This window comes from Kickxella alabastrina, assembly GCF_025024165.1.
Source record: "Kickxella alabastrina strain RSA 675 chromosome Unknown BX661scaffold_16, whole genome shotgun sequence".
In the NCBI taxonomy this organism is placed as follows: Eukaryota; Fungi; Kickxellomycota; class Kickxellomycetes; order Kickxellales; family Kickxellaceae; genus Kickxella; species Kickxella alabastrina.
Window position 1 is genome coordinate 465,943 of NW_026251487.1, and position 26,041 is coordinate 491,983.

The following is a 26,041-nucleotide window of genomic DNA, read 5'->3' on the forward strand; positions in this document are numbered from 1 at the left end:
GCGCCAGCTTGTAGACAGTCTTTTCTACTTGCATAACCGCTTCTGAAGCGGTTATGCAAGTTTGGCCAGGTTTAAGCTCGAACCAGCCCTTTGGAAAAACCATTCAACAGTTGTTCTTTTGAATTGCGCTTTGTTTCCGATTTTTTGCCACAGAAAAGTTATTTATTTCTATTTTTCAATATCTAGCCGAGCACAATCACTATCGGCAACTATTGTGAGGAGTTGCCGCTTGCAAAAAATACACATTGGCTGATCAATCGATTGGAAATGTCGCATCGACTCGGCCTTGCATATATGTTGCAACGTTCCGCCGCCACATTATTGACACTCATTTATATTTTACAAGCTGGAGTTATCGTTGTAAAAGCCGGCCTCCCAGCTCCCGAAGGCTACATGGGATTCGAATTGTACAGACACCTGGGGTTGCGAATCGACGTGGGAACTAGCTCGACATCAGCCGCGACAGTGCGTCCGCATTTATAACCGTGCCACCAAGCCGCCCTACGAGGAGGGCGGTGCACAAGTTCGAAGCACCAGCGTCCCGCCTCAATGCTTTTCGCTGCACAATTCAAAGTACTGCGGCGGCAGCAGTGGCAGCGGATACGGAACCATAGAATGTCGACACTCGTCACTATTAGTGGCCAGCATGTCGTCGATGCAGGCGATTTTGACAAAGTTCTAGATCAATATTTTGGCTCTACCGACGAGTTCCGCTACATAAACAGTTTCTTTGGCTGCCAGTCCTGGGCCGGGCATCCAAAGCCTCGTTATCGTATTGCCTATACATGCCGTAGTCTTCTTGAAAGCGCCGAAGCCCGAGCGTGCAACCAAGACTATAAGCCGCAGCCGCTTTGCGCCAGCGCTTGCAACAGTTATGTGGGCGAGTGGTCAGCGCTGACCTCCGACACCGATATGTGCGCCAATACTACCTTGGCCGAAAGCAACCGCCAATCCCTGGAGAGAGCTGCGAGTCGTGGCCCTACGATGGCAAAGCTGGAGAGTGTGTATCGAACATCGAGAGCGAAGCTGAGATATGTGGTAAGTGGGAGATCATTTATTTGCTCTTATTTGCATTGTGTCGGCCGCATTATATGTATATTTATTTGTGTTCACATTGCATTCTAGAATTAACGTATCCTATATAAGAGTACTAACAATATGTACGCCTTATTCAATATTTTTTGGCTTATAGGTTTCTCAACAGGCCAGCTTGGAGCAGACAAACAAGACACGGAAGAAATCCATCGGATGTGCGAGTATTGCAAAGCCACCAGAGAAGCCGCTGTTGCCGCTTGTCTCTTGTGGATGAGCGGTGTAGCAGGCTACCAACAGCCACCAGCCAGGCGCTCTACTTGGCGCTGATGGGAATCATGGGCTTGCTGCTATCGCTCATTTTTACACTGGTCGCTTGGTATCTTTGCCAGCGGAATCGCGCCGACTGCGATGCCAAATCCCAAATTTTTGGCTGCCAAGCAACCAGCAAGAGGGCAATGTTGTGGCGGGATTTTGAAGCCGGCAGGCATACAATAGTACCACAGACACAAACACAAATGTACAGGCTGGTGCACCACTGCGGTCGACATCTCTAGCGCTTATCAAGGGGTGGGCCGCCTTTGGTGCAGTTTTGTGCCACCGTCACTATCTTCATCCGCGAACTCGTTCAACCAGCACAATGATTCCGCAGTGCCGATAGTCCTAGCGATGCCTGCAGTCGAGCAGCCCTCGATATCGGGGGTTACAGCATGTACAGTCAGGATTTGAATCCAAAACTAGGGCATGGTGCAATAGTGCACTTGGTGCAAGGCTATTGTCGCGAGTGGACAATGTGTACACATTAGCAACCGGGTTGATTCTGCGCTCAGACAAACAGGCTACCAGAAATATTCGCAACAACAGTGATAAAAATGATGGCACAACCCCAAACGAGGCTGCTGCTGCCGCCGCCGCCTCTGTCTCCATCTTTACCTCAGCAGATTGCAGTGTCAGGAGGACTTCAGACCAGACGTTAATACTAACAACTCACTTGCCAAAAATTCAGACATACGGGCTCACCATGGCAAATTTTGACTCAAAGGTTTCGGCGCACAAATCAAACCTCACGGATTCCGAAACAGTCGACAAATACAACACATTTCGCAGTGCCATTGGGACGGGCTCTGAATCAGACGACAACGTCATTGTTCGCGATATGACAATTCGAAAACGGGACGGGTCTTTGCGTGGGTGTCCAGAGGTTGCACAGGCTATTATCGCCGACGTAGAGATTGATCGCGGAAATACACGTGGACCAAAGCGGGAATCGGAAAAAAAGGTGCCATCGGTCGCTTTGGATACAATTTACAGCGACGCCGAGTCAATCGACAGCGATATGTTTACGGTGCTCTACCCGTATTCGTCTGTTGAGGGCGATGAGCTGACAATCAAACCAGGAGAAAAATACGCTTGCTGAGGCTGTTCTCCGATGGATGGACGTTTGTCCAGCGAACAGATGATGGGGGGGTGGGGGCAGTTCCTGCAGTTTGCCTTGACACAGATCCGGCGCTATCATGGAGTATGCCAGAATAATGGACAAACTCGCCATGGGGAAATAGAGAGGAATGGGATGCATATTTGTTGGCAAATGCGTCAGTAACTTGCGATGTGCATACTGCTTGATATGCTATTGAATAAAAATATAATCATTTAAATCGCCATACAAAAGCAGCTTCATTTCAGAGGTGTGCAGGCTTAGCATACACATGATCAAGTTCTCAGCCTGCGTGGGGTAGCCTTGGAGCTTGTGTTTACGCACTTGCCTTTGCTTTCGTTAAAGGCAGTGTGTTAACACCTTTTGCCAAAGGTATGGAATTAAGTGCGATTATTTGGTAGGAACTCAGGAGCAGCAGCAGCCGGGTGCAAAGCCAGGAACGCACCCTCTACTACGGCCACTTATCCCCGCAGGCAGTGCACGGATTGATTATCCACATGTTATGGCGGTTATAACAGTCAGTTTTTAACACAGACAGGGCTTTGTCAAAGGAGCAAGTGGATCTATGGATCTATTTTCTCTGGCGAAGTGTGGAAGTTTTTGTCCAGCGCATCAAATTCTAGTTGCTTGCTTATCAGGCGTCTTTTTTTGTACTCGCATTTTGTTACTGTGTAATAAGGCTTATAAGCTGCAAACGTTGGCCAGCTGAGATCGCTGCAATGCCCAGGGAGAGTGCGTCAGGGCCATATCGTCCATCGTGTAGTTGCAGGCATATCCATGGTCTCCCGCGTGCTACTGCGAGCAAATTCTTATGCGGCAGCAGGAATAACAACAACAACACTACCATCAACACAGTTGTCCACCAGCATTGGCCAAGCGTTAATATAGCGCAATTGCATCGTGTGCAAATCTCCGGAAGAGAGGCGTCGGGGGTGCGACGCCTGTAATTTTTTTTGCCAAAATAACATTTTGACAGATAGCGCCCATTTATATACTGCCGCCCATGCCGCCTAATTAGTCCGACATTTCCTATCTACTTTTCCCTTTTCATTATTCCTATTCCCGAGTCCCTCCTGCATACTACCTTTTATCTTCTATACTCCGCCAAAAGCGCGTACCCTTTGGCGCACCTCCTCTCCTTGCTTCGTCGTGCTCCTTCGATTGTCTGCGTACTGGGCCTGCTCACTCGGCCTTATTTTTCCGCCCAGCGTTGTTTCTTACATTAAAAGGGACTCAACGCATCGCTCGCTAGCATATACACAGTGCTATTACGGTTCATTCTTTTGATAAACAGCTCACAATCGGCCTTTAATTGTTTGTAGTCCGTTGGCATATTCTTTATTCATATTCTTCATTCGCCCTTTTTCATCTTTCAGCCCGCAGCAACCAAGACCGACACATCTGCATCTGACAACAATCGATCGGACCGCGCTGCAATATAAACATCCAAAGCCACATATGCAGCCGACTTGCTCTCAAAAGTGACAAACGTATCCAAAACATCCAACCGCTAAGCGTCCATTAATTAAAAAGGGATTTCAGTTCCGCCCACTTACAATCGATATCCGCCATTCTCCAAGGCGACTTTGTTTTCTTCTCATTATCCGACTTTTGGACGGCGCGCACTTTTACGACTGCTGGTCCACGACTGTTCTTAGCAACTGCAAATCTATACACATATCTTTTTCTACCATCTCTGCTTCCCCTTCAACTTCCGCCTACAGCACGCACACACCCACACCCACTCACACAAACACGAACACCCATATAGGCACTTCCCACCGACACACTGCCGGCATCCCATCCTCAGTTATTCATTTGCACACCGTTTAAAATCATTACTGCATACACCGCACACCAATGCGCATCTCATTTTTCGCATGCCTGGCAATCTCGGCCCTGGCATACGGAATCCCGCTACAGTCCAAAAACACGCCTGTGCTTGCAGCAATCCAGCCAGGCTCCTACTTTGTCGAGTTCCAAGGCGAGCCGGCCAGGGCAGAATGCGATTCTGAGCACAAGCAGTTCTACAAGGAGGTCACTGCTGCCGGCATTAACATGTACACGCGCAACACATTCAAACGCCTGTTCAACGGCGTGGCAATCGATTTGCCCAACACGCGCAACCTCGAGCGGTTGGAGGGTCTGCCAAGCGTAAAGCGCACTTGGCCCATGCAGATGAGATCTCGCTCGACAGCAATCCCGTCGACCAATGTTGAGCCAAATCTTATTTTTGCCCACCAGCACACGGGCGTCGACAGGGCCCAGGCCGAGCTCGGCCTGGACGGTCGCGGAATCAAGGTTGGAGTCATCGACACTGGCGTGGACTACATGCATCCAGAGTTGGGTGGCTGCTGGAAGACACCTGGTTGCCCGTTCCAATATGGCAGCGACTTTGTTGGCGACGGCTATGACTCTGGTACTACTCCACACCCAAAGCCAGGCCCTGACCCACGCGACACGTGCGACGGACACGGCACGCATGTCACTGGTATTATTGCAGCCCAAGGTTCCAAGGTTAAAGGCGTCGCGCCCAAGGTCACGCTGGGTGCCTACCGGATTTTCGGCTGCCCTGGAAACGGTACGGGCCAGTCAGCCGATGACGTCATTCTCAAGGCCATGGAGGCTGCTTATGCCGATGGGATGGACGTTATCAACATGAGCTTTGGCGGCGGAAGCGGGTGGAGCGAGGACCCATTGTCAGTAGCCGCGTCCCGACTGGTCCGCAAAGGCATTGTTATGGTGGCCTCAGCCGGAAACGACGGCTCCAATGGCCTGTATACGTCGGGGTCACCGGGTCTTGGCGTGGGTGTGATCAACGTCGCGTCCTTTGAGAACTGGATGATAACTAGTCTGAGCATTGATATTGTTGGTGTCAACAAAAACACGTCAATCGTCCACTCACCGCCCGGAAACAACAAGTACCGCTTTATGTTTGACACCCCGGCTGGCGTAGTTGCTCCCAAGGACGGCGCCGGCACAGTCGAGGGATGCGCGCCATACGCGGAAAAGTACACCAACAAGATCCTGTTGATCAAGCGCGGTAACTGCACGTTTGTAGATAAGGCGGCCTATGCACAGGCAGCCGGAGCAGTCGGCGTGATGGTGTACAATACTGAGGCCGAGCTGATGTCACCGACCTCGGTCAGCCCCAACGTCACCATCCCACTCGTGGTGATCAAAGCTGAAGACGGCCAGGGCATCCTCAACGAGCTCCAGGTTGGTGCCGTTTCACTCACGGCCACCAACCACACCAGGAGCGTCAGCAACCCTGCTGGAGGCCAGATCTCGCGCTTCTCGTCGTGGGGTCCTGACCCCGAGCTGCACCAGTCGCCAGCTGTGGGTGCGCCCGGCGGTAACATCTTTTCCACATTCCCCCTTGCTCTTGGCGGATACACATCTCTCTCAGGAACGTCAATGGCATCGCCGTATGTCGCCGGCATGGCCGCGCTGATCCTGCAGGCGCGCACCAAGAAGATTGGCGTCGAGGAAGTTCGCAGGCTAATTGTCGAAAGCGCACATCCGGCCTTGGAGGCAAACAGCACCACAATCATGTCGCCCTTGCGCCAGGGCTCAGGCCTTGCCAACATCTGGGACTCGGTGAACGCACTCGCAACCATTGATCCGTCACGGCTGTCGCTTAACTATACGGAAAGCGATGCCGAAAGCTCCGCTAGCTGGGGCCTGGACGGTCAGCAGCACGTGGTTGGGCAAAGCACTCGCATGCTGACTCTGTTCAACCACAGTCCAACCAACTTTATGACCTGCACCATGACCAGCCTCGCTGCAATGTCCGTGTCGTCGTACATGGCCAACGGCAGCTTTACGGCCGTTCCGCGTATGTGGCCAAATGTTAACAGCACCGAGGTGGTCGCAGCAGACACACAGCCGCATGCCTATATTGAAAGCCCAGGCCTGCCCATTCGCGTTGCTCCTGGCACGTCGCAGCGGGTGTACGTGCGCGTCGTCGCGCCCACAGGACTGAGCACAAATGACAAGTGGTTCTACGGCGGCTACCTGCGATTCAACCTGCTGTGGGATGACCGGGTTGGCACTGCTCAGTCACTGCATGTGCCGTATACAGGCTTTGTAGGGGACTACACAAAGCTCGATGTGCTGTCAGCGCCCGAGGGTGGACTGCCATTTGTAAGCCTGAAGGGAGCACCGACATGCTCGAGGACAACGCCCACGTCATCATCGACAGTACGCATAAACTTGTAGTGCACTACCGCTTAGAGCATCCGACGCGACTGCTCAAGTTGCGTCTAGTGGACGACGCCAATACCACACGGGGTATTTGCCCAATGGTTACGTCGAGTACATTGGGCGCAATTACCAGAGTGCCCGCGGCCGCTACTCTAACTCGACAATCAACGGGACGCTTTACCAGGACACCGATCTGACCAAGCCGTTCGAGACTACGCCCGGTGCCTACCGCGTGCGCATCGACGCTCTGCGCCCTCTGCGCAACCCGACCGATCCCGAGGGCTACCAGATCTGGCACTCTCCGCGCTTTATAATCGACTCTGTGTCGCTGGCAAAGAACTCGACTGTAGTCGCGCAGGACTTTGAGGGAGGCGAAGAAATTTTGAGGAACGGCGAGATCTTTTAATTGATTTTCTTTTCTCATGATATATATTTATAACGAGATGTTCAACTGTTTCCAAACAATATTTTTATCAAGCAAGTGAGCGAGACTGAACGCTTTTTATTGTCAAAAGTCAAAGGGCGATGGTCATTCACTTCATCATGTGCTTGGGGACGCTGTCTTTGACGAAGGGGATAAAGTCGAGACCGCCCATGTAGGGTACCAGGGGCGCCGGGATCTTGAGACCCTCGGGCGTCTGATGGTTCTCGATGAGGCAGCAGAGCGCGCGCTCGGTGGCACAGAGGGTCGAGTTGAGGCAGTGCACGTACTTCTTCTCGCGCTCGCCCATCTTCTTAGTGCCGCAGCGGATCTCCAGGTTGCGCGACTGGAAGTCGGTGCAGTTAGAGCACGAAACCAGCTCCTTATACTCGCCCTGGTGCGGGAACCAGGCCTCGAGGTCGTACTTCTTGGCGGCAGCGTCGTTAAGCGCACCCGACACGATGGCGACAACGCGGTACGAAATGTCAAGGGACTTGAAGAAATCCTCGGAGGTGGCAATCATCTCGTCAAACATCTCCCACGACTTCTCGGGTTCGGTCAGCACAAACTGCTCGACCTTCTCGAACTGATGCACACGGAAAATTCCCCAGGTGTCCTTGCCGTGCGCGCCAGCCTCCTTGCGGAAGCACGTCGAGTAGCCGGCATACTTGACGGGCAGCTGCTCGGATGGCTGGTCGAACCACTCACCCGAGTGGTAAGCGGAGATTGGCTGCTCGGAGGTTGCGATGAGGTACTTGTCCTCGCCCTCGCCGGTAACCTTGTAGAGCTCCTCGTCATACTGCGACAGCTGCGCAGTCTTGGCCATCATCTCGCGGCGCATAAAGTACGGAGTCTGGATCTTGGTGTAGCCCCGCTTGGCGAGGAACTGCAAGCCGTAGTTGATCAGCGCGAGGTTGAGGTCAACACCAGCGCCGGTGAGGAAGTAGCCACGGTGTCCGGCAACCTTGGCGCCGCGCTCCTGATCGTAGCCGCCCAGCAGGTACAGCACCTCGTGGTGGGAGCGCATGTTGGTCTGGCGCGTGGGCTCGACGCCGCCAACAAAGTGCGTGCGGATGACCTCGTTGTCGTCCTCGTTGGCACTCACAGGGACAGAGTCGTGAACAATGTTGCCAACACTGCCGACCTTTTCACGGAGCGCCTTGTCCTTGACCTGCTCTTCCTCAATCAGATCCTTCTTCGTCGCCTCGAGCTCCTTCTTCTTGGCCAGTAGATCGGATGCGTCCTCCTTGGCCTTCATCTTCTTGCCAATGTCCTTCTGGACAGAGTTGATGCTGCGGTTGGTCTCGTCAAGTCTGAACTTTACTAATTACCAGTACGATAAAAACAAAGGTGGTGGGGTTGCGATTAGCAGCAGTATCAGTGAGTCATCATCACCAACATTCCTAGGGGCATAAAAATGATGCATAATTTATCTGCATATACATCATGCGTGCAAATAAAAATATAAAACCAGACCAGACCACATATTAGCTGGAAGACTGGGCCATATTGAGTGGGACTGGCGTGACTCTATTATACTAATAAAACCGCCTTTCAGGCATCGACAAGCGGCACTGGCATAGGTAGCTAGTCCGGCACGTATACATACATACACACGCGTCTATACTTTACTACACGTACCATCGGTCCACTCCTGGTATTGCTCAATAACCTCATCGACGATCTCGGGCTTGGCGTTACGACGGCGCTGGGACTCGCGAATGAGCTCGGGATTGCCACCCTTCTCGGCCTGGAACAGGTTGATGTCAAGCATTGTAATTAAATGAATGTATTAAGGAAAAGCAAAAAATAAAAAATGAGAGTAAAAGTAAATCTAAAAATGAGAAAAAAGTTGGGCCCCAAAAATGCAGCTCAAAAACTCGAAAACAATTGAGGTAAGCGAAAAAATGTACCTGCGCCTGTTTAAAAAATCCGTTGGCTGATCTGATCGCCAGTTATAATGTATAAAAATCTAATCCATGATCGGGCCATTTTCGAGATATTTTAAGCATGTCCATACTAATGTGCAAAAAACACCGCTTAAAAAGCAACACCTCCATTGCTGGCATAACATTGCTGTGTAGAATCCGATCCCTAAATTCTCAAAAAAACAGGAATGGGAAAAATAAATAAATGTATTCGCATTAATTGGTTGTTTGTATACCATTCTTATATTTATACAATTGCAGCTAAAAAATAGAGTCTATTGCTGTATGACGCTTGCTCCAATGGGCAGGGCAGGCCTGCCGCCACTGCCAGTATCACCAGTCACCCGAATCGCCCGGAATCATCTCGACAGCAGCACCGACGACGACGATGGCAACCAGATGCGCTGGTGGGGCGACATGAGTTGGCAAACACGAACGAAAGCGATGCGCAATGCGCGACAAGCGTAAGCAAACAAGATAATCGAACGGGCGCAGCTTATCCCCAACAAAAAAGATAAAACAAAGACGGCAACTTGCCAGAAGATGATAACCTACAGTGATGGATACAGAATAGTAAAATGAACCAAGACAGCAGTTGTAACCAGGAGTGCGTAGGCAACAAAAAAAGCGACCTAAACATATTTGCTTCTTTCTTTTTGTTTTTTCTCTTCAAAGACAAAAATCAAGCTTTGCAGCGCCCGCTTGAGGGGCGCTTTTATAGATGAAAAATGAAATGAAATAAAATTTTATCAGCAACTATATGTTGCACAAGTGATAATTTTTTTTTCAAAATCTGCAGCGTACTCAAAAATTAATATGTTTTACAAACCGTATTTTTTACCAACAATAAAACCATAAAAATACATAATGGTATTGGCGCCATGAATTTACACCAATGCGGTTTATACAAAAAAATATGAATACCAAATCAATAATTTTGCTTTCAGGCTTGTATGCTTGAAATTATGATATTTAAGGTACTAGAATTGTCGAATAGTTATAAAAAAGTACTGCAAGTTTTGGTAACCAAAAACTGCAGACAAAAGCAAATTAAATTAAGGCAACCTAAAAATACATATTTTGGCTTTAAGGATATATCGTAAATATTGAATATAACCCCTGAAATATTAAATGAGTAAATCACTTAAGTATATTGGTAAAATATGCCACGCTTTCTCAAGACAATATGAATAAGCCTTTTATTCAACGTAGGGTTATTGTAATGATATTAAAAGCAATTATCATAAATATTTTGAGCTGGGCATTGCGAGGTTTGCCTTGAGTAAGGCTAGTATAATGCCATTTTTTGGCACTACCTATTATGCTATGCCTGCGACTCAAAAGTTTGGGTCAGGTTATACCAACCACTGCATTCTAAAAATTTTTATACAAATATTAGAACAGAGATTGAGCGGTTTTTTATTTCTTTTTAACTCACATCTTCCCGACTTTTATTGCCAACTATTTTGACGACGGCAAATAAGAGAATATACTGGGTGACCTTTTTTCCATTGCTGAATTATGAAAATCGTTTTTTACCCTGAAAAGTGACTGCCCAGACATGGTTGATTTAAATAAGAGCATCAGGAGTGGATCCGTTTTATAGCTTCGACCGAGAGAGCTGGCAAATCTACGATTCAAAATCCAAACTTTTATTATATGTACCACTTGCCCGACTATATCGAAGACTACGCGCCGATGCCTACAAGGGGGGCAATATTGAAGCGGCAACTTAGTGCTGCAGCGCGTTGTTGTAGGTAGTGGCGAAACGGCTCAGGACTAGCGTGTGGCATTGTAGGCTTTGCCGTTGAGGGTCAGTCCAAATTGAAAAGCGAGACCTCCCACAGAGACTTGATCTAATCAGATTTGTTGATATAATAATTTGATATCTCCCAACTTTTCCATCGAAAAAGCACGCCAAACCCCGACTCCCATCACAACCGTGTAGATTAAGCGCGCGTTTTCCACAATTTTGGATTTTTTTGGCGCTTCAACGCGACGAGAACATGCGAACATGGTTCCTGAGTTGCTAGCCTGGCTACTGGCTGCGCATTTGTGGCCCCGCTCTTTGTTACCTTTCTTGTGCTTCTTTTGCTAGGGTGCATATATATATATCTATAAAGCGTTAATTATTTTATTTTTCTACAATTCGGCATATCTGTTGTGCTCATTATTCAGGCCATTCGACTGCTCGCTTTTTTGCCTTTTCCCTCCATTCACACACAGACACACTAATGCAGAGCCTGACGGCGTCCTCGATGCAAACGCACGCGCAGATACAAGCGCGGGACCTGAAGCACGAGCTGAAGGACTGGGAGGCCGACTTTCACAAGAAGAATGGCCGAGCCGCGACTAAAAACGACCTGGTGCAGATGCCCGATATTGCACGCAAATACCGCGAGTACAGTAAACTGAAGAAAGAGACGGTGGGCAGACGCATGTCAGAACAACAGCGGAAAAGGAAAGTGCGCACATAGTGTTGCCAATGGAGACGTCGACACCAGAAATGCCGCTAAAGCGCAAGCCAGCTGCGATCAAGGAGGGGGAACAGGTGACACCATCGCCGTACATTTGCCTCTGCCCCCATTTCAAAGCAAGCAGCAGGCGCTGGCAGACATGCTACCCATCCTCAAGCTGACTATGATAACTGCAGAGGGGAGGTGGCCTCGGGCGAGAGCGACCGCGACTGCGACCGCAGGGAAGCTATGGAGTCCAAACCGAAACGCAGGCGCAGAGTTTGCCACTTGATCAGACTATTGGCGGCGCCAGCAGCGCAGCATACCGCGAGTGTGCACCTGCTGCCCTTGCGACAACAACAAAAAGATTTGCAGATAATGGCAGCGGATCAGACCAGACCACAGAAGCAAGCAGCTCTCACGGGGAATCTTTGGCGGAGGCGAACGACGTGGGAGTGAACATGTTGGTTGACGCAAACAGTGGCGCTTTAACTGCTGCAGACTGGGATACAGTTATCTACCACCCACTGCCGTCACTGATCCGGCAGTACAGGCAGCAGCGGCCAGCTCAGGTGCAGATGCAGATGCAGATGCCGATTCAGACTCAGAAGCAGGCTCAGTCTCTGGCGTCTGGTGCGGCAGTGGGCAACTCGCGCATGGCCCATCAACCGCTGGTGCGCTCGCTTAATATGATGTCAATGTCCGAGCAGGAGCCGACATTAAGTGCGGGGGTCAGCGTGCCCATGTTCAAAGCTAGAGCCGGGCGGCTGATCAAGACAACATCAATATCTCTAAGCGCCTTTGGCGGCCAGATCCACAGAGACTCCCAGACGGGCTCAGCTCAAGGCTACACGAGCGACGGCCATGAAGAGTGCGACGCACGCACTCGGCCAACTGGCGGGATGGGTGACCTTACCGCTGGCGAGCTGGTCGCAGGCGACAGCGACAGTGAAGACGAGGCAGCAGCGGGACAGAACAATGCATCTTCATCATATAGGAAGAAGACAACACAGAAACGGAGCACACGACGGGTGAAGCTGAAGCCTGTAGGGAAGGATGGAAACATCGAAGGCACTGGGAGGTCACGGACTGTTGGGTTGCAGAATCTGGTTAGCAACAACTTTTACAAGCTCCGCCTGAAAAATGGGCGCCATGGACCGCAGTCAACTGAGGACCGCCGCACAGCGCTGTACAAGCGAATGATCGGCAAGAAGGGACGCGTCAAAACAACGGTACCCGGATCAAAGGTCGGCAGCCAAGATGCAGAGAACGGTACCGAAGGGTGGGCTGAGGACGGTATGTATATGGGCAGTGACAGCGACAATTTCGACGACAGCTGGAATGACAATAATCGTGAATGTCGGAGCGACACAGAAGGTGGGTCGCGCCAATCAGCGCAGCCGACCCGTCTTATTCATGGCCAGTCGCTGTTTAGCTTCCGTGCAGACACAGACTCAAAGTCGAGCGAGTTATGCGCGCTAGACTCAGTCGATCACTGCATTGACATGCGCAAGGTGCTGCGGCATGTGTGGGGATTCGACGCGTTCCGCAGTGAGCAGGCGACAGCAATGCAGCGTGTCATCGAGGGCCGCTCGTCATTGCTGATTTTAGCAACAGGCGCTGGAAAGTCATTGGCATATCAGCTTCCAGCAGCAGTGTTGTGGGCGGCAACCGGCGGCCTGACCCTAGTGGTGACGCCGTTGGTTGCCCTGATGCGCGATCAGATGCGCGGGCTGCCACAAGCGCTTCGCGCTCTGTGCCTGTCGGGCGAAGACGCCTCGAGCTTTAGCGACGCAGCCAAGAAGCTTGTAGGAGGAGATGTGCAGCTGCTGTTTGTGTCGCCCGAGCGCCTGCAGAGCCCGCGTTTCCACGCGCTGATGGCGCGTGCTGGGGTTCCGCGGGTGCACTTGGCAGTCATCGATGAGGCGCACTGCGCCTGCGAGTGGTCGCACAACTTCAGACCGGCGTATCTGCAGCTGCCAGAGGCCCTGAGTCGCCTGGGAGACCCATGCGTGCTGGCGATGACCGCAACTGCCACTGCCGCCCTGGCTACACGCCTGGCGTCCATGTTTGCTATCAACAACCACGACATTGTGCGCGGTGGTGTGCTACGCCCCAATATTTTACTAGGAGCGGTGGCAGTTGATGTAGGCGCAGCAAAGTTGCGGTCAACTGCGCGCGAGGAGACGCTTCTCGCCATGCTGCGCTCCTCTGAAATGGTCTCGCTCGGTGCCGTGCTTGTCTACGTAGCCACTCAGGCCACTGCAGACCGCGTTGCTGAATTTCTCACCGCGCGCTCGGTACCGGCGCAGGCGTACCATGCTGGCAAGCACACAGCTGAGCGCACGCGTATCCAGACCGCGTTCATGCGCGAGACCTCTGGGGTAGCGGCTATCCGCGTGCTGGTTGCTACTGTTGCCTTTGGTATGGGCCTCGACAAGAGCGACATTCGCGCGGTTGTACACTTTAATCTGCCGCGTAGCATGGAGGCATACGTACAAGAGGTTGGCCGCGCCGGCCGCGACGGCGCGCAAGCAAGAGGCATTCTGCTGCTTGCCATGCAGGATGGCACAATGTCCTCTGACGCCGTAGTCATCCGCAGCTGGGCTCACTCTGACGGTGTCGATTCTGCGGCTGTGCGTCGCCTGTTGCTCCGACTTTTTCCTGACGCATTTGTGCGCAATGCAATTGCTGCTGCGGCTCTCGCACGTCGATCAGCTGCTGCGCTTGGATCAAAAGCCTGGCACGTTGCCCACACTGCTGTGCTCGAGCTTGCTGCGCTGCAAGCAGACATTGATGCCGATCAGGCCGTCGTGCAGACGCTGCTTAACTATCTTGCCCTTGCCGACCCTGCTACTTATTCCCCCGAGCCCAACACCCATCGTAAGTGTGCTATCCGCTTCATGCGCACCGATCTTGCCAAGCTAGCCGAAAGCCATTCCTTCTTTTCAAAGCTGGCAGACCACCTCAATGCTGGCGCATCGGCGCAGCCACGTCAGGGCATCCGTTTGCCAGCTGGAAAAAGGCCGCCTACATCTGCCACCGTCGACGTTTTCGACTTGGCTCGTGCCATGAGCATGACTCCTGAAGATGTCTCATCGGAGCTGCACCACTGGCGAGCCAAGCGCGAGCTATTCCTAGAATGGCAGAACCATCATGCATCGTCAAAGTCACCCTCGATATGAGCAAGTTTGCTGCTGACCTTGCCGCTGCTTCTGACAATGAGGATGGGCCATCCGACGAGACCTGGAGTGACCAACTTGCCCTGCGCGTAGACAGCTACATATCGACCCTCGCAGCGTCCATAACAGCTAACAATGATACCAAGATCCGCGACTCTCTCCGCAGAGTCGACTGCGTTGCGTCAACCATGTTTGCGGCCTCTCGACTGCCATCAGACGCCCTGACACGCAATGCCACCGACAACATTTCTATGGAGACAGATGCCTCGTTGGCGCCTTGCGTGACACAGAATGAGTTTATCCAGGCTGCCATCGATACATACTTTGCTGCGTCGCCCGAGGCTTCTCAGCAGCACTTGGCCTCTCTGAGGCCTCGGCTGACGCTCTCCGGACCTTTGCACGCTGATCGACAAGACTGGGTCTATTTGCGTGCCTCTGCAGTTTGGCCCAGCAGTCTGCGCCACTTGATCCCATCACCCAGGCTACGACTGGTCATGCTACTACCGAGGCCTGTGTTGATCCTGAAACACGCGCTCGCATCCGTAGCTTTGTCTACCAGCATTGCGCGCAGCTAAAGACCGCTCGGTCCATTGCTCGCATCTTTCACGGCCTGTCCAGCCCTGCGTGCTCCTCGTCTCAATGGATGTGGTGCCCAGAGTGGGCGAGCATGGTCTCTACTGACTTTGAGACTGTGCGCCAGTGCGCGCAAGAGGAGCTCGTGCGTCTCCACTGCTCTCCTCAAGACAGCACACTGCCAGAAACATCAGAGCCGCCTGCTGATGGCTATTAGACATAACGTGTCGTGATGATCTCTGCACTGAAGAAAAATAGCTACTCGTGTTTGAGCTTCCAGATCAATTGAATCCATTTTTTATATTGAAAATTATAATTTTGAAAGCCGTTGGATGCGCTCTGCATCACTCGTCAATCTCTGGTTCCGGTTCCAGCTCCGACTTTGGCTCTGGCTCTAGCTTTGGCTCCAGCTCTGGACCCTTGCCCTTGGTCTTGTCGCCATGTGGATTGCTGCCAGTGTCTGGTAACATATGTGACTGCGGGTTTGGCTGCGTCTGGCTTGCGAAGAGCCAGCGTCTGTCTTGTTCTCGTTATTATTCTCAGATTTGCTTGGGCTGCTATGAACACCACCTTTCTTTTCTTCACTCGCTTGCTGAACAGGCCGCGTATATGGTTCTGGCACGATGGTGTTGTTGTTCCCGTCGCTGTGGGGGCAGATGGAACCAAAGACTCGACCTGAGTCAATGCCACGATCATATATGAGAGCTGGACTTGGAGTGCCGATAGTATTCTGATCCTCTCCTGCACTGCTGTGCGGCTGTCTGACTCCAGTCTGTTGATCTGCTCGCTGCTGAGCATACTCAGATCGGGAGACGGGAAGTCAGACAATAAGGGAAGATGAATTGGTGCGAGCAATGATGCGCCCGGTGGGAATATGGGGATCAAGGTGCCTGTCGCCGGCACCGCGGGCACATTGCCGGCATGGCCGGGCAGCACTCCCGCATGCGTGTTTTGTTGCGAGTAGTAGCCATTAATAGCGCCAATCACATCGGGCTGACCACCTGCAAAACCAGCGTTTGCCGACATACCGGCCACGACACTTGATATCCGTCGAGAATTTCCAGAGCTTGATGCGACATTGCTGCTGCCAACGTTGCTCTGGCCAAGAGTGGCTGAACCATTGCCCTGTGACACAGCACCATGTTCCGTTTGTTGCGTGGGGTGCATACGATCGGTATCGGGCGTTTCACCTTGCTGATTTACCGGGAGTCCCTGCTCAGCATGCTGTGCACCTTGTGCTGCTTCTGCCGCTGCTAATTCAGCTGCTGGTGCGCCAGGATCATGACCTCGGCCTTGGTTCTGGCCTTGGGCGCCTTGCGACAAAGTGCCTTCCTCGAGCACACTCTGTCGGCACGTCGGGCAGCTCTGCTGCCGCTCGAGCCAGCTGCGAAGACAGTTGAAGTGAAACACGTGGCTGCATGGCAGCTGCTTTGGCGTATCCCCTGATAGCGGCTGAGCGTTCCCGGCTCGCCGGGCGTTGTTCCACGCATCAGCCTGCTCCTGGGTCGGGCCGGACATCTCCTCGCGGCAGATAATGCATGTCTTATCGTTCATCTCATCCAGCCCGTCTTGGCTGACAGTCGGGTAACGCAGGTGCATGTTCTGCATTGCCTTGCGGTACCGTACCCAGTCGCCGCACCTAGTATAAAACGATCGGATGGTCATGTACAGCTCACGCAAAATGTGGATAGGCAGGCCGTAGTACATGGTCAGCACAACAAAGAAGCCCAGATACACAAGCAGCTTTGCAAAGTCGTGCAGCAGATCCACGTAAAACACAAACGACTGCTTCTCTTCCCATTCGCTGCCGCGGGATATGTCGATGACGTTGAGCACAAACTTGGCGCATGTCGACTGGAAACGCACAAGCAGCAGCGCATACTCAAAGCCAAAGACAATCATCATTGTCGCGCCGTACCGCCGAGTGTTTTCCGCGGCGTACATCAGCATAAGGCAGTCCGTGACGGCGAGGATAGCAGACAGCGACAGCGTGCGCACAAAAAAAAGCGCAGTCAGTCGTGTCTGCTGCTCCATAAAGCCTATACGGTCCTCGAGCATCCAATGGAATATTTTGCAGAAAAGCAAAAACACAAACATGCTCAGCGTCGCCACATCAAACTGATCGCGGAGCACCGCCAGCGCTAGAAGCGTCTCTGTGATTGAAAGCCAGCCCTGCTCGTATAGCCGTTCGACCTCCACAGCGCGCAGCTGCCCAAAGAAGACCCGTACCAGCAGCTTGCCCAGCAAGATTGTCAGCAGCAGCCCCATGTTTGCCAGCACCAGCATTGCAGTGCCTGATTGAGACAGCTGGACGCACGCCGTGTAGAAGTATTCGTGCTGCGTGAATGCCGACGCAATCACGCTGCCGTCAGCACTGTGGTCGAGATTCCATATACTGCTAGTCGCGGCATGGTTGACCTCTGGTTAGTGTCGGCCATATCGTACAGTCATTCAGCAAGCGGGTGCAAGTTCGGACGATAATGTGGGGTGTATAAAAGAATTGAATGGAATGGAATAAAAATCCTTAGTCTTTTAGTTTAATTTAGTTTTGTTTTGTATGAATGTAAGATAAATTTTATTTCCTAAAATTGGGCGTATCAAGTGAAAAGCTCAAAAATAGAGGAAAGTAAAAAGAAGGCCCAGCTGAATCTTGTTTTTTCTTTTCTTTTCTTTTGGCTCAGGCGAGATATATTTTGCCACGTCAGAGGCAAAAAAACAAAGATCACGTGGGGGAACAAGCAGCAGGCAGCAAGGCTTGGCTTGATATGTACACTAAAAAATCCACGCATTTTTTTGTCATTTGACGCGCTCAATGGTCCGCAACTTGGCCGAGCGCGAGCGTGGATTGCGCTCAATCTCCTCTGCCGACGGCCTGACGACACGTTTTGTCACAAGACGAAATACACATGGCACAGTGCCAGCGTCGCTGTAGATCTCCGTATCGGTCTCGGTCTCGGTCTCAGTATCGGTCACAGCAGCATCTTCATACTCGTCCTCTTCGAACAATAGCTTAGCTGGCTGTTCCTCTGCCAGCGCGCGAAAGTGTTCTTGACGATGCATCCTCGAGCGAGTGGAAAGACACCACAACCAGGCGCCCGCCCGGGTTAAGCATCCTGGTGGCAGACGCAAGCGCAGACTGCAGCTGGCCCAACTCGTCGTTGACGTAGATGCGCAGGCTCTGAAAGACGCGCGTCGCTGGGTGCAGTGTGCCTCGCGAGCATAGCGCTTGGGCACCGCGGCAACGACCGCATCGACGAGCTGGTGGGTTGTCATGATTGGCGCCTTGGCGCGCCTCTTCTCGATCTCCTTGACTATCAGGCGAGAAAAGCGCTCCTGGCCAAATTGTTTAAATATGCTGTTGAGCTTGTCTCCGGAGAACTGGTTGACAACGACGTCCGCTGGAATCAGGCGCCGGAGCGACCCGTGCGCTGCAGTCGACGACATGCGCATGTCGAGTGGGCAGTCCCTCTGGAATGAGAACCCGCGATCCGATGCGAGCTGGCTTGAGCTCAGGCCAATGTCGAGGACTATTCCGTCAAATGACCGCTCGAGGCTGCCATTTTGCCGAACTCGTGCCACAACGCCTCAGGCGTCCTGGGTATACCTCGGCCAGCCTACGCGCCTTGTCACAGCACAGGGATCCTGGTCAATGGCAACCACATGGCAGGCAGCCTCGTCAAGAATGCGCTTGGTGTAGCCGCCCTCGCCAAACGTGCCGTCCAAGTAGACCTTGTCTTTCTGCGGTGCAAGGTATTCGATGATCTCACTGAGCAACACCGGTCATGCACCCGCTCATAGGGAAAATAGGGGCGGCGTGTGATGCGCTGCTGCTGCTGCTGTTCGAGCGAGTGCAAGTGCGGGTGCAAGTGCGAGCGCGCTGGATCCGACAAGAATGCGCAATGTGGCGTTTGGAAAGCTGGCAGAGAAGCCCTGCATTCAGAGCGAGACACGGTAAACGGAATACGCGCTGCATCTAAGCCTGAGATAAATTGGCTGTGCGCACAAGAAAGCAAAAAAGCAACAAAAAAGAGAAACAAAAAAAACGAAACAAAAGTTTGGTGGAGCAGATCAGATCAGGGCCATCGGGAAGCTGTTCAAGATGAGGACTGGGCGCAAAAATCGATTTCCAGGCTAGGATCGGATCAGGCGCTTCCCCTTGCTTGTGGTTCAAGCAGCGATTCCAAAATTGGGGCGTGCCAACAGTCGAGATTCCTTTTCTTTTCTCATTTTTCGAAAAAGTTTTCGCGCTTCATATATTTATTTGCACACGGTCAAAAGCATGGATACCTCTCAAAACGTCAAGTACGCACTGCTCACCGGGTTCGAGCCGTTTGGCACGCCGCGGCCCAGGGACAACCGCAGCTGGGAGACAGTCAAGCAGCTTTCTGGAGAGCGTATTTTGGCGGGTGGCGTCACCGTTGTCTGCCACTGCCATGAGCTTCCCGTGAGCTATGGCCTGTGTCAGCGCTGGTTCCACAGTTGCACCTGGGCGAGAAGTACAGCATTGTGATCCACTGCGGCGCAGGCAGCCCGGGCGTTGTAAAACTCGAAGGGGTGGCACACCGGGACGGCTATTCGAAGCAGGGCAATGGCGGCACTAAGGATGTGCCTGATAGCGGCTGCGTCCCAGGGTACTCGACCACAAAAAAGCTAAGCACGTCGGTCAACGTCGATGCGCTAAAGTGTACCCTGGCTGCAAATGGGTGGGCCAGTGTGGTGACCAGCCAGAACGCTGGACGCTACCTGTGCGAGTTCACATACTATACCTCTCTCGCCGAGGGGGAGACGTCATACGCAAAGCGCCAGCTGCCAGTGCCCAAAACGCTGTTCGTGCACGTCCCGCCGAAAATGCAAGATCCATACAGCGACAGCGAGCTGGCAGACCTTGTGCGCGACATCATACGGAACTTGGCATAGGCGGACCCCCCCCAATGGTTCGGTGGGAGGTGCTGCGAGACTCTAGACAGATTGGGTGCTGTCATTGGTGGACAATGAATGGCACAGTTTATTAAATCCAAATGAATAATAGCAAGAGCGTGGCGTACAGAGAAGCCTCCAAGGAGGAGGATGAGACGCACAACGGAGTCGGAAAAGAATAGAAATACAAAGGGGAGGAGCGCGCGGCCGCATTGGCTGGCATTGGTGGCAGGATGCGCCTCCGTTTTAGGGCCTGCCCGGCCGGTTCATGTGGGCAGGGTTGGTGACGAGACAAACACATCCTCGACGATCTGCTGGTTCTTCTTGGACGAGCGCTGGAAGGGGGCAGGTCACGGACGTTGGTGTTGTCGATGGGCAGCAGCGCGCAAGACTGAGACGTGTCTGTCGTGTTGCTCCGACTGGTTGTATGGACCGACGATGGCGAGTTGGCAGCGACAAGTCCGTTACCGCTGTTCTGGCGTATGATCGAGTGCTGGCGGCTGGAGAACGACGTGCCCTTGGTCGAGTTTTCCCTGCCGCTCCGCGCGGCGTTGCTTTCGTTTGTGATCATGTCGTTGAGGTCTGTGAGCACCATCGATCTGTCAAGGGGCGGGATTTCGTAGTTTTCGGGTCCAGACTCCTGCGTGACGTGTATGGAAAGCTACAAGAATGGGCAATTGGCAATTGGCAAGCAGTTAGTGGTGGGTGCTTTTCGGCCGAGGCACGTAGGGTGCTGGATATGCGCACCAGCGTTTGATGTGACTAGGCTTACCTTTAGGGTACAATTGAGCTTGCATTCTTGCAGAAAATAGCGTCGCGACGATCCGGACAGCCGGGCGTATTCGGAGAGATTGACGGCCAATGCGCCGACCTTTGTGCGCACATGCGAGTACACCTCCTACATCGAACAAGAACGCGATGGATCGACAGGGTGCGAAATCAGTGCATGAGAAGCCAGCAGCGGAGAGGAAAAAACAAGCCAACAAGAAGTATCTCTCTTGGCCGATCAAAAACAAACTCGAGAGCGAAATCGAACAAGTTCGTGCAAACTGAGGCGAGGTGATCGAGCAGTCCGAGGCAAAGAAAAAGAAAAAGAGGGAGCAAGGGATGTGACGCATGATATTTGTCTGATGCCGCTGCCGTGCAGATAGATAAAACAATAAACAGAAATAATGACAATGTTTTCCAGTCCCTGGGGACACGTACCTGCTTGATTGCTACTTTCAACTCGCATGGCATGAGCATGCCGTCTTTGCTGATTGGTATGTCGACAGTCTTCTGGACAGCATGCGCCCACCGCACCTCTGGTTGACCACAGGCATACTCGGCGAAGAGCCGCTTTGGTCCTGGCACTTCCATTTGGCGTAGAAAACGCCGCTGAGCGGGGGCACGTTGTTGAGGTCCTCAATTTGCAGGCGCACCTTGAACGTGGCAATGCGCGCCCGCGGCACAAACAAATTCTGAAATGACATTGGCTGCTGGTTTTGGTTCTGGTATTGTGACTGTGACTGTGACTGTGACTGTAACTGCAATTGCAATTGCAACTGTGGCTATGGCTATGGTTATGGCTAGAGCCAGTGCTCGGTTGATAGAAATGTGTGTATAAATGCGAGCAACTGAGCAAAAAGCTGAATGAGTGAATGGGTGAGGGAGCGGGCCAATACAGTTTATGCAACGCAAATTGCTTTTTTTTCTTGAAATAAGAGTGAGAAAACAAAAAATGGAAAAGTGGAAAAGTGGAAAAATTTATATACACTAAAGAAAAGAACGAGTGGAAAAGTGGGAGATAGAAGCAAGGAAAAGAAAAAAGATAATAAGAAACAGTCGAGGCTCGCCAGTGGCGGCAGGATCATCATCACCACTAGCGTCATCGTCGTCGTGCCAACCACAACAATAACAAAAAGGGTGCTGTTTTTTTACCACCTTTTTTCCGGCACGAGTCTGGCGGCGACACACAGGACTTGTCAGAGCAGCGCTTTGAAGGAGGCGGCGCATCAATTGCAGCTGGCTGGCTGGCGTGCGAGAACACAGAAAATCAGCGCATTATAAATAGACATTGTAGCCGAGACATCACGCAGCTCTATCGCTTGGACAATGGCTCTCCGCGTGGCAGAGGCGTGCGCAGCGCCGCGCAGCACGGCGCCGTGACTTGCTCTGCCATGCCCTGCTTTTCTCTGCAGCTACTGACATCAATATCGATATCAATGGCCTGGAAACACAATCGGGGATGATCTTGAAGTTCACAGTTCTAACATAAACGTAAAAAAAGCAAACAATCAATGGCTTGCGGGTTTCTTGGTCATGATGTACACAAAATAGTCGAAGCCGCCGTCGTTGAGGCGCTCGACCTCCAGGTCCCACGAGTCGCGCAGCAGATGGCGCTTGCGGAAGTGTGGCTGGCCGAACGTGATCCAGATGAACTTTCCGCCGGGCGCAAGCACGCGGTCGACTTCATTGACCTCGCCTGCAACGTTCTCACACAGCTCGCTCGACGGCTCCCAAACGTCGCCCTTCTCACACATCAGCGCATCTAGCGTGCCCTTGTCGACAGCCACATCGATCGACTCGTTCTCCAGCGCCAGGTTGCGCACGTCCATAACCTCCCACGTCATCTTGGGCTGGTGTGCCGTGCGCTGCCGCATCTGCTCTATCACCACGTCGCTGTAGTCGATGTTGATGATGTTTGGGTACCCTGCCTCGTACATGTCCCCCGACAGCGTTGAGTTACCGCAGCCCAGCATCAGGATCCGCGCTGCTTTGCTGCCAATGTGCTTGTCAAACAGCGGCGTCAGGTCCTTGTATGTCTTAAACCAGTCAAACGTCTCGTCTGTCTCGCGAGTGTACCGCTGCTGCCAGTACTCGTGGCTACCGTATTCGACGTTATCGGTCGGAAGCACCTTCAGGTTTGTGCTTACCACTGGCGTGGCTGATTTCGCTTGTGACGTGGCCGAGTCCATTTTGGTCGCAATGAGAGGTTGAAGATATTTAAAAAATATATATATATATAATATAGGTCTAGTTGGCGTGACCGGCACTGTGGTTCTAATATCCAGCCAGGCGAGGCCAGGCCAAGGCGAGCGGATTGTGCTGCCCAGTGCAGACATTTCCAGCTGTGGCGGATATGGGATGAGTGGGTATGCTCACCGGGGGGTTGCGTATTTCCATCAATCGACATGCTAAAACGGAACTGCGTCAACTCACCAACTCAGTCGTGTTGGCCCTTTTCACCTTCTTTGACTTATTAATTTCCGTTTTTTATTTGTTGTTTTCTTGGCGTGAATTCTCATTTCATTTCTTCATTTCCACGTTCACATTTACTTTTTTGTATTCAGTTGGCCCTCCCTCAACTGACAGTAACATATTATTTCAGCAAAATACTCAATGGCATCGGTTACCAAAAGGCTTCTTAGAGAGCTGCAGGACGTGCGGAAGGGCCTGGGTGAGGAGCTCATCTCCCTGGAGCCTGTCAGTGACGAAACATTACTGTACTGGCGCGCTGTGATGCGTGGACCCTGCGACACGCCGTACAGCACTGGCACCTTTGTGATCCACATTGACATCCCGGAGCAGTATCCGATAAAGCCGCCGATGCTAACCTTTGTCACCCCGGTGTGCCATCCGAACGTGCACTTTGAGACAGGTGAGATCTGCCTCGACATTCTGAAAGCCCAGTGGTCGCCGGCCTGGACGCTGGCATCGATGTGCCTGGCCATTCACGTGCTGCTTGCAACCCTGAACCCTCGAGCCCGCTGAACTGCGATGCAGCCAATCTCTTGCGCTGTGGCGACATTTTGGGTTACAACAACCTCGTTAGGCTGTACACGCGCATGTTTGCCCAAGATCCGGCATGCTGACCCTATTTTTGGGCACCAAGGGGACAGACATTTGCTCCGCCTGTCTGTCTGTCTGTTTTTCTCTTTTGACCGTATATTTATTCTGTAATTTATATTATTAACACAATGACAAAAAAGTAGCCACTATGGGCAGCGCCTCAAGCAAACAGCCAAACAGCCAAACAGCTGCCCACGCCTCACAGCTTGTAGTAGCCGGCAGGGACAAACGGCATCTTGACAACCTTGACATCCTGGATTCGGTTGCGCACCTTGACCTTGAGTTCAGTATCCTTCTTGTTGAAGCCCTTGCGCACGTACGCCATGGCAATGTTCTTTCCAAGAGACGGCGAGGGCACACCTGATGTGATCTCGCCAATCTCTTCGCCATCGACGCTCAGCACCTTAGAGTGGGCGCGCGCTGGGGCGCCCTCGACAATCAGGCCGACGCGACGGCGGTCGCCGCCCTTCTTGGCAATCTGGTCGAGAATGATGTCTGCACCAATGAAGCCACCCTCAGCACGACGCCGCTTGCCGATAGTCCACACCAGGTTGGCCTCCATCGGGGTGGTTGTGGAATCAATGTCGGAGCCGTACAGGCAGAGACCAGCCTCCAGGCGCAGCGAGTCGCGCGCGGCAAGTCCAGCCAGCTTGACCTCAGGGTTGGCCATCAGTGCCTCGGTGACAGCGACAACCTCGCCCGTGGGAATCGACAGCTCGAATCCATCCTCGCCCGTGTACCCGGAGCGCGCGATGTGGCACTGCACACCCTTGATATCGATGAACTGACCAGTCATAAACGGCATCTGGCTCAAGTTGGCGCCAGATACCTGCTCAAGGGCGCGTTGCGACGAAGGGCCCTGCAGAGCGATAAGCGAGTGGTCCTCAATCTTGCGGACTTCAACATCGCCGCCCTTGTCCTGGAAGAGTTTGGCGTGCTTGAGCATATGGGCAAGATCTTTGTCAGCGCACCCAGCGTTGGAGACCACATACAGAGAGTCCTTGTGCTGGGTGATGATGGTGTCGTCCTCAATGCCGCCCTTCTCGTTTGTGAACAGCGACAGGGTAGACCCGCCGACTGGCAGCTCCTGCAGGTCGGCGACGACCAGGTGCTCAGGAACCTATTGCGGTCCTTGCCGATGATGCGCGTCTGCAGCATGTGCGACACGTCGAAGATTGACGCGTGCTTGCGTGTGTGCAGATGCGAGTCGAGCGCGCCCTGGTCGGCGTACATCAGTGGCATGTCCCAGCCAGCAAAGGGGGCAAACTTGGCACCGTTCTTCTTGTGCAGGTCGTACAGTGCCGTGCGTTGTGTGGCGCCGACGTGCTCATAAGACGAGCGCGACGTCCTTGGATCTTTGGAGTGTGCGAGTGATGGATGCCATTTGCCTGGATGCTTGGAGTTTGTGTGTTGAAAAAACCAAGTGAAATTATAATACAGAGGGAAGAGAAAGCAGTGCGTGGCTACATCCGAGTCGGGTGAAAAAGATAACCTGCACAGCAGCCGCGTTGCTGATCAACAATTTTTTGATGACGCTGGCACGGTGGAGACGTACTTTGCGCTGGTAGATTAAAAAACGTAAAAAGTTATCTGGAAAACCCCGGCTGCTTCAAATTTGGCCTTGACACGATATCTATACGGGGGTAAATCACACAGCAAGAAGAGATCGACAAACTCACAGGGCAGGTCGGGTTGGTACTGACTAAACTTGATCACATTGCACTTTGAAAATGGCAGAGGAATACTAACATGAAAATGGAGGATATAAAATGATGATGCCGATGCGGGCGAAAAGAAGGTGCTGCACCATAGAACTGAACTGCGGCGCTCACTGCTTTTTGTGGTACATCCACAGGCGCGTCTTGTGGATTTTGAACAGCTCGTGGATCAGGTCCTGGAACAGCACCCGCTTCAACGGCTTGTAAAAGTGAAGGTCAGCTTGCGGCGATCGAACTGGAACTCGGCGCTGTGGACGACCATCTCGAGACCAAGGTCTTTCACAAGCTCATGGCAGTCGTCCAACGCCTTTTGCTCCTCCGCAGCCTTCTTGCCCTTCATGT

At 52.5% G+C, this 26,041-nt stretch overlaps 12 protein-coding genes across 12 annotated transcripts; 5 read left to right on the forward strand and 7 right to left on the reverse strand.

The window, feature by feature from the left end:
• The first annotated feature begins 401 nt into the window (after positions 1-401).
• BX661DRAFT_40039 (uncharacterized protein) lies at positions 402-1,346 on the forward strand. Its single transcript, XM_051539142.1, has 2 exons — positions 402-1,038; positions 1,193-1,346. Exons 1-2 carry the CDS (start codon positions 550-552, stop codon positions 1,307-1,309), a joined length of 606 nt encoding a protein of 201 aa, XP_051390652.1. The 5' UTR covers positions 402-549; the 3' UTR covers positions 1,310-1,346.
• A 2,979-nt stretch (positions 1,347-4,325) lies between these two features.
• BX661DRAFT_184840 (peptidase S8/S53 domain-containing protein) lies at positions 4,326-7,117 on the forward strand (the record flags this gene model as incomplete). The annotated part of the gene is given in 10 exon segments (XM_051536606.1): positions 4,326-4,405; positions 4,424-4,621; positions 4,646-4,681; positions 4,712-4,886; positions 4,911-4,958; positions 4,971-4,976; positions 4,992-5,071; positions 5,084-6,613; positions 6,646-6,774; positions 6,786-7,117. Coding segments are annotated over 10 exon segments (2,576 nt in total), but the record flags the coding sequence as incomplete, so codon positions are not given.
• A 1-nt stretch (position 7,118) lies between these two features.
• BX661DRAFT_154789 (seryl-tRNA synthetase) lies at positions 7,119-8,974 on the reverse strand. Its single transcript, XM_051533264.1, has 2 exons — positions 8,736-8,974; positions 7,119-8,417 (listed from the first exon to the last, which is right to left on the reverse strand). Exons 1-2 carry the CDS (start codon positions 8,866-8,868, stop codon positions 7,207-7,209), a joined length of 1,344 nt encoding a protein of 447 aa, XP_051390654.1. The 5' UTR covers positions 8,869-8,974; the 3' UTR covers positions 7,119-7,206.
• A 2,745-nt stretch (positions 8,975-11,719) lies between these two features.
• On the forward strand, positions 11,720-14,710 carry BX661DRAFT_40078 (P-loop containing nucleoside triphosphate hydrolase protein). Its single transcript, XM_051539143.1, has one exon. It carries the CDS (start codon positions 11,940-11,942, stop codon positions 14,661-14,663), a length of 2,724 nt encoding a protein of 907 aa, XP_051390655.1. The 5' UTR covers positions 11,720-11,939; the 3' UTR covers positions 14,664-14,710.
• Positions 14,711-16,586: 1,876 nt separating this feature from the next.
• On the reverse strand, positions 16,587-17,606 carry BX661DRAFT_128824 (uncharacterized protein; the record flags this gene model as incomplete). Its single annotated transcript, XM_051532520.1, has 1 exon — positions 16,587-17,606. A coding segment is annotated over one exon (1,020 nt), but the record flags the coding sequence as incomplete, so codon positions are not given.
• Positions 17,607-17,824: 218 nt separating this feature from the next.
• On the reverse strand, positions 17,825-19,441 carry BX661DRAFT_184845 (MraW methylase family-domain-containing protein). The gene is given in 5 exon segments (XM_051536607.1): positions 17,825-18,294; positions 18,314-18,411; positions 18,468-18,786; positions 18,838-18,999; positions 19,022-19,441. 5 exon segments carry the CDS (start codon positions 19,204-19,206, stop codon positions 18,030-18,032), a joined length of 1,029 nt encoding a protein of 342 aa, XP_051390657.1. The 5' UTR covers positions 19,207-19,441; the 3' UTR covers positions 17,825-18,029.
• A 71-nt stretch (positions 19,442-19,512) lies between these two features.
• Positions 19,513-20,150, forward strand: BX661DRAFT_172067 (uncharacterized protein; the record flags this gene model as incomplete). The annotated part of the gene is made up of 2 exons (XM_051533752.1): positions 19,513-19,729; positions 19,759-20,150. 2 exons carry the CDS (start codon positions 19,513-19,515, stop codon positions 20,148-20,150), a joined length of 609 nt encoding a protein of 202 aa, XP_051390658.1.
• A 266-nt stretch (positions 20,151-20,416) lies between these two features.
• On the reverse strand, positions 20,417-21,933 carry BX661DRAFT_206369 (uncharacterized protein; the record flags this gene model as incomplete). The annotated part of the gene is made up of 5 exons (XM_051538622.1): positions 21,922-21,933; positions 21,357-21,894; positions 20,923-21,048; positions 20,509-20,811; positions 20,417-20,485 (listed from the first exon to the last, which is right to left on the reverse strand). Exons 2-5 carry the CDS (start codon positions 21,507-21,509, stop codon positions 20,417-20,419), a joined length of 651 nt encoding a protein of 216 aa, XP_051390659.1. The 5' UTR covers positions 21,510-21,894; positions 21,922-21,933.
• On the reverse strand, positions 21,784-22,077 carry BX661DRAFT_184849 (uncharacterized protein). Its single transcript, XM_051536608.1, has one exon. The coding sequence runs from the start codon at positions 22,019-22,021 to the stop codon at positions 21,818-21,820; it is 204 nt and encodes a 67-aa protein (XP_051390660.1). The 5' UTR covers positions 22,022-22,077; the 3' UTR covers positions 21,784-21,817.
• On the reverse strand, positions 22,031-23,184 carry BX661DRAFT_184850 (S-adenosyl-L-methionine-dependent methyltransferase). Its single transcript, XM_051536609.1, has one exon. It carries the CDS (start codon positions 23,105-23,107, stop codon positions 22,427-22,429), a length of 681 nt encoding a protein of 226 aa, XP_051390661.1. The 5' UTR covers positions 23,108-23,184; the 3' UTR covers positions 22,031-22,426.
• A 190-nt stretch (positions 23,185-23,374) lies between these two features.
• Positions 23,375-24,076, forward strand: BX661DRAFT_184851 (PEROXIN-4-like protein). Its single transcript, XM_051536610.1, has 2 exons — positions 23,375-23,851; positions 23,896-24,076. Exons 1-2 carry the CDS (start codon positions 23,532-23,534, stop codon positions 24,002-24,004), a joined length of 429 nt encoding a protein of 142 aa, XP_051390662.1. The 5' UTR covers positions 23,375-23,531; the 3' UTR covers positions 24,005-24,076.
• Positions 24,077-25,412, reverse strand: BX661DRAFT_184852 (aminomethyltransferase, mitochondrial-like protein). The gene is given in 3 exon segments (XM_051536611.1): positions 24,077-25,101; positions 25,149-25,307; positions 25,327-25,412. 3 exon segments carry the CDS (start codon positions 25,363-25,365, stop codon positions 24,181-24,183), a joined length of 1,119 nt encoding a protein of 372 aa, XP_051390663.1. The 5' UTR covers positions 25,366-25,412; the 3' UTR covers positions 24,077-24,180.
• Between the last annotated feature and the right edge of the window lie 629 nt (positions 25,413-26,041).

What these genes read in the sequence shown, in the direction of transcription:
- BX661DRAFT_184851 (XM_051536610.1), top strand. Translation starts at nt 23,532, where the DNA reads ATGGCATCGGTTACCAAAAGGCTTCTTAGAGAGCTGCAGGACGTGCGG. An exon ending in GCCTGGACGCTGGCATCGAT is followed by an intron (nt 23,852 to 23,895) that starts GTGCCTGGCCAT and finishes TGAACCCTCGAG; the next exon opens with CCCGCTGAACTGCGATGCAG.
- BX661DRAFT_184845 (XM_051536607.1), bottom strand. Translation starts at nt 19,206, where the DNA reads ATGCAGCGCGTATTCCGTTTACCGTGTCTCGCTCTGAATGCAGGGCTT. An exon ending in AGGCGCGTAGGCTGGCCGAG is followed by an intron (nt 18,787 to 18,837) that starts GTATACCCAGGA and finishes GCAAAATGGCAG; the next exon opens with CCTCGAGCGGTCATTTGACG. An exon ending in TCGATGCGGTCGTTGCCGCG is followed by an intron (nt 18,412 to 18,467) that starts GTGCCCAAGCGC and finishes CGCGTCTTTCAG; the next exon opens with AGCCTGCGCATCTACGTCAA.
- BX661DRAFT_184849 (XM_051536608.1), bottom strand. Translation starts at nt 22,021, where the DNA reads ATGACGCTAGTGGTGATGATGATCCTGCCGCCACTGGCGAGCCTCGAC.
- BX661DRAFT_40078 (XM_051539143.1), top strand. Translation starts at nt 11,940, where the DNA reads ATGTTGGTTGACGCAAACAGTGGCGCTTTAACTGCTGCAGACTGGGAT.
- BX661DRAFT_184852 (XM_051536611.1), bottom strand. Translation starts at nt 25,365, where the DNA reads ATGGCATCCATCACTCGCACACTCCAAAGATCCAAGGAC. An exon ending in AGCACGCGTCAATCTTCGAC is followed by an intron (nt 25,102 to 25,148) that starts GTGTCGCACATG and finishes GGACCGCAATAG; the next exon opens with GTTCCTGAGCACCTGGTCGT.
- BX661DRAFT_40039 (XM_051539142.1), top strand. Translation starts at nt 550, where the DNA reads ATGCTTTTCGCTGCACAATTCAAAGTACTGCGGCGGCAGCAGTGGCAG. An exon ending in GAGCGAAGCTGAGATATGTG is followed by an intron (nt 1,039 to 1,192) that starts GTAAGTGGGAGA and finishes TTTGGCTTATAG; the next exon opens with GTTTCTCAACAGGCCAGCTT.
- BX661DRAFT_154789 (XM_051533264.1), bottom strand. Translation starts at nt 8,868, where the DNA reads ATGCTTGACATCAACCTGTTCCAGGCCGAGAAGGGTGGCAATCCCGAG. An exon ending in ATACCAGGAGTGGACCGATG is followed by an intron (nt 8,418 to 8,735) that starts GTACGTGTAGTA and finishes ACTGGTAATTAG; the next exon opens with TAAAGTTCAGACTTGACGAG.
- BX661DRAFT_184850 (XM_051536609.1), bottom strand. Translation starts at nt 23,107, where the DNA reads ATGGACTCGGCCACGTCACAAGCGAAATCAGCCACGCCAGTGGTAAGC.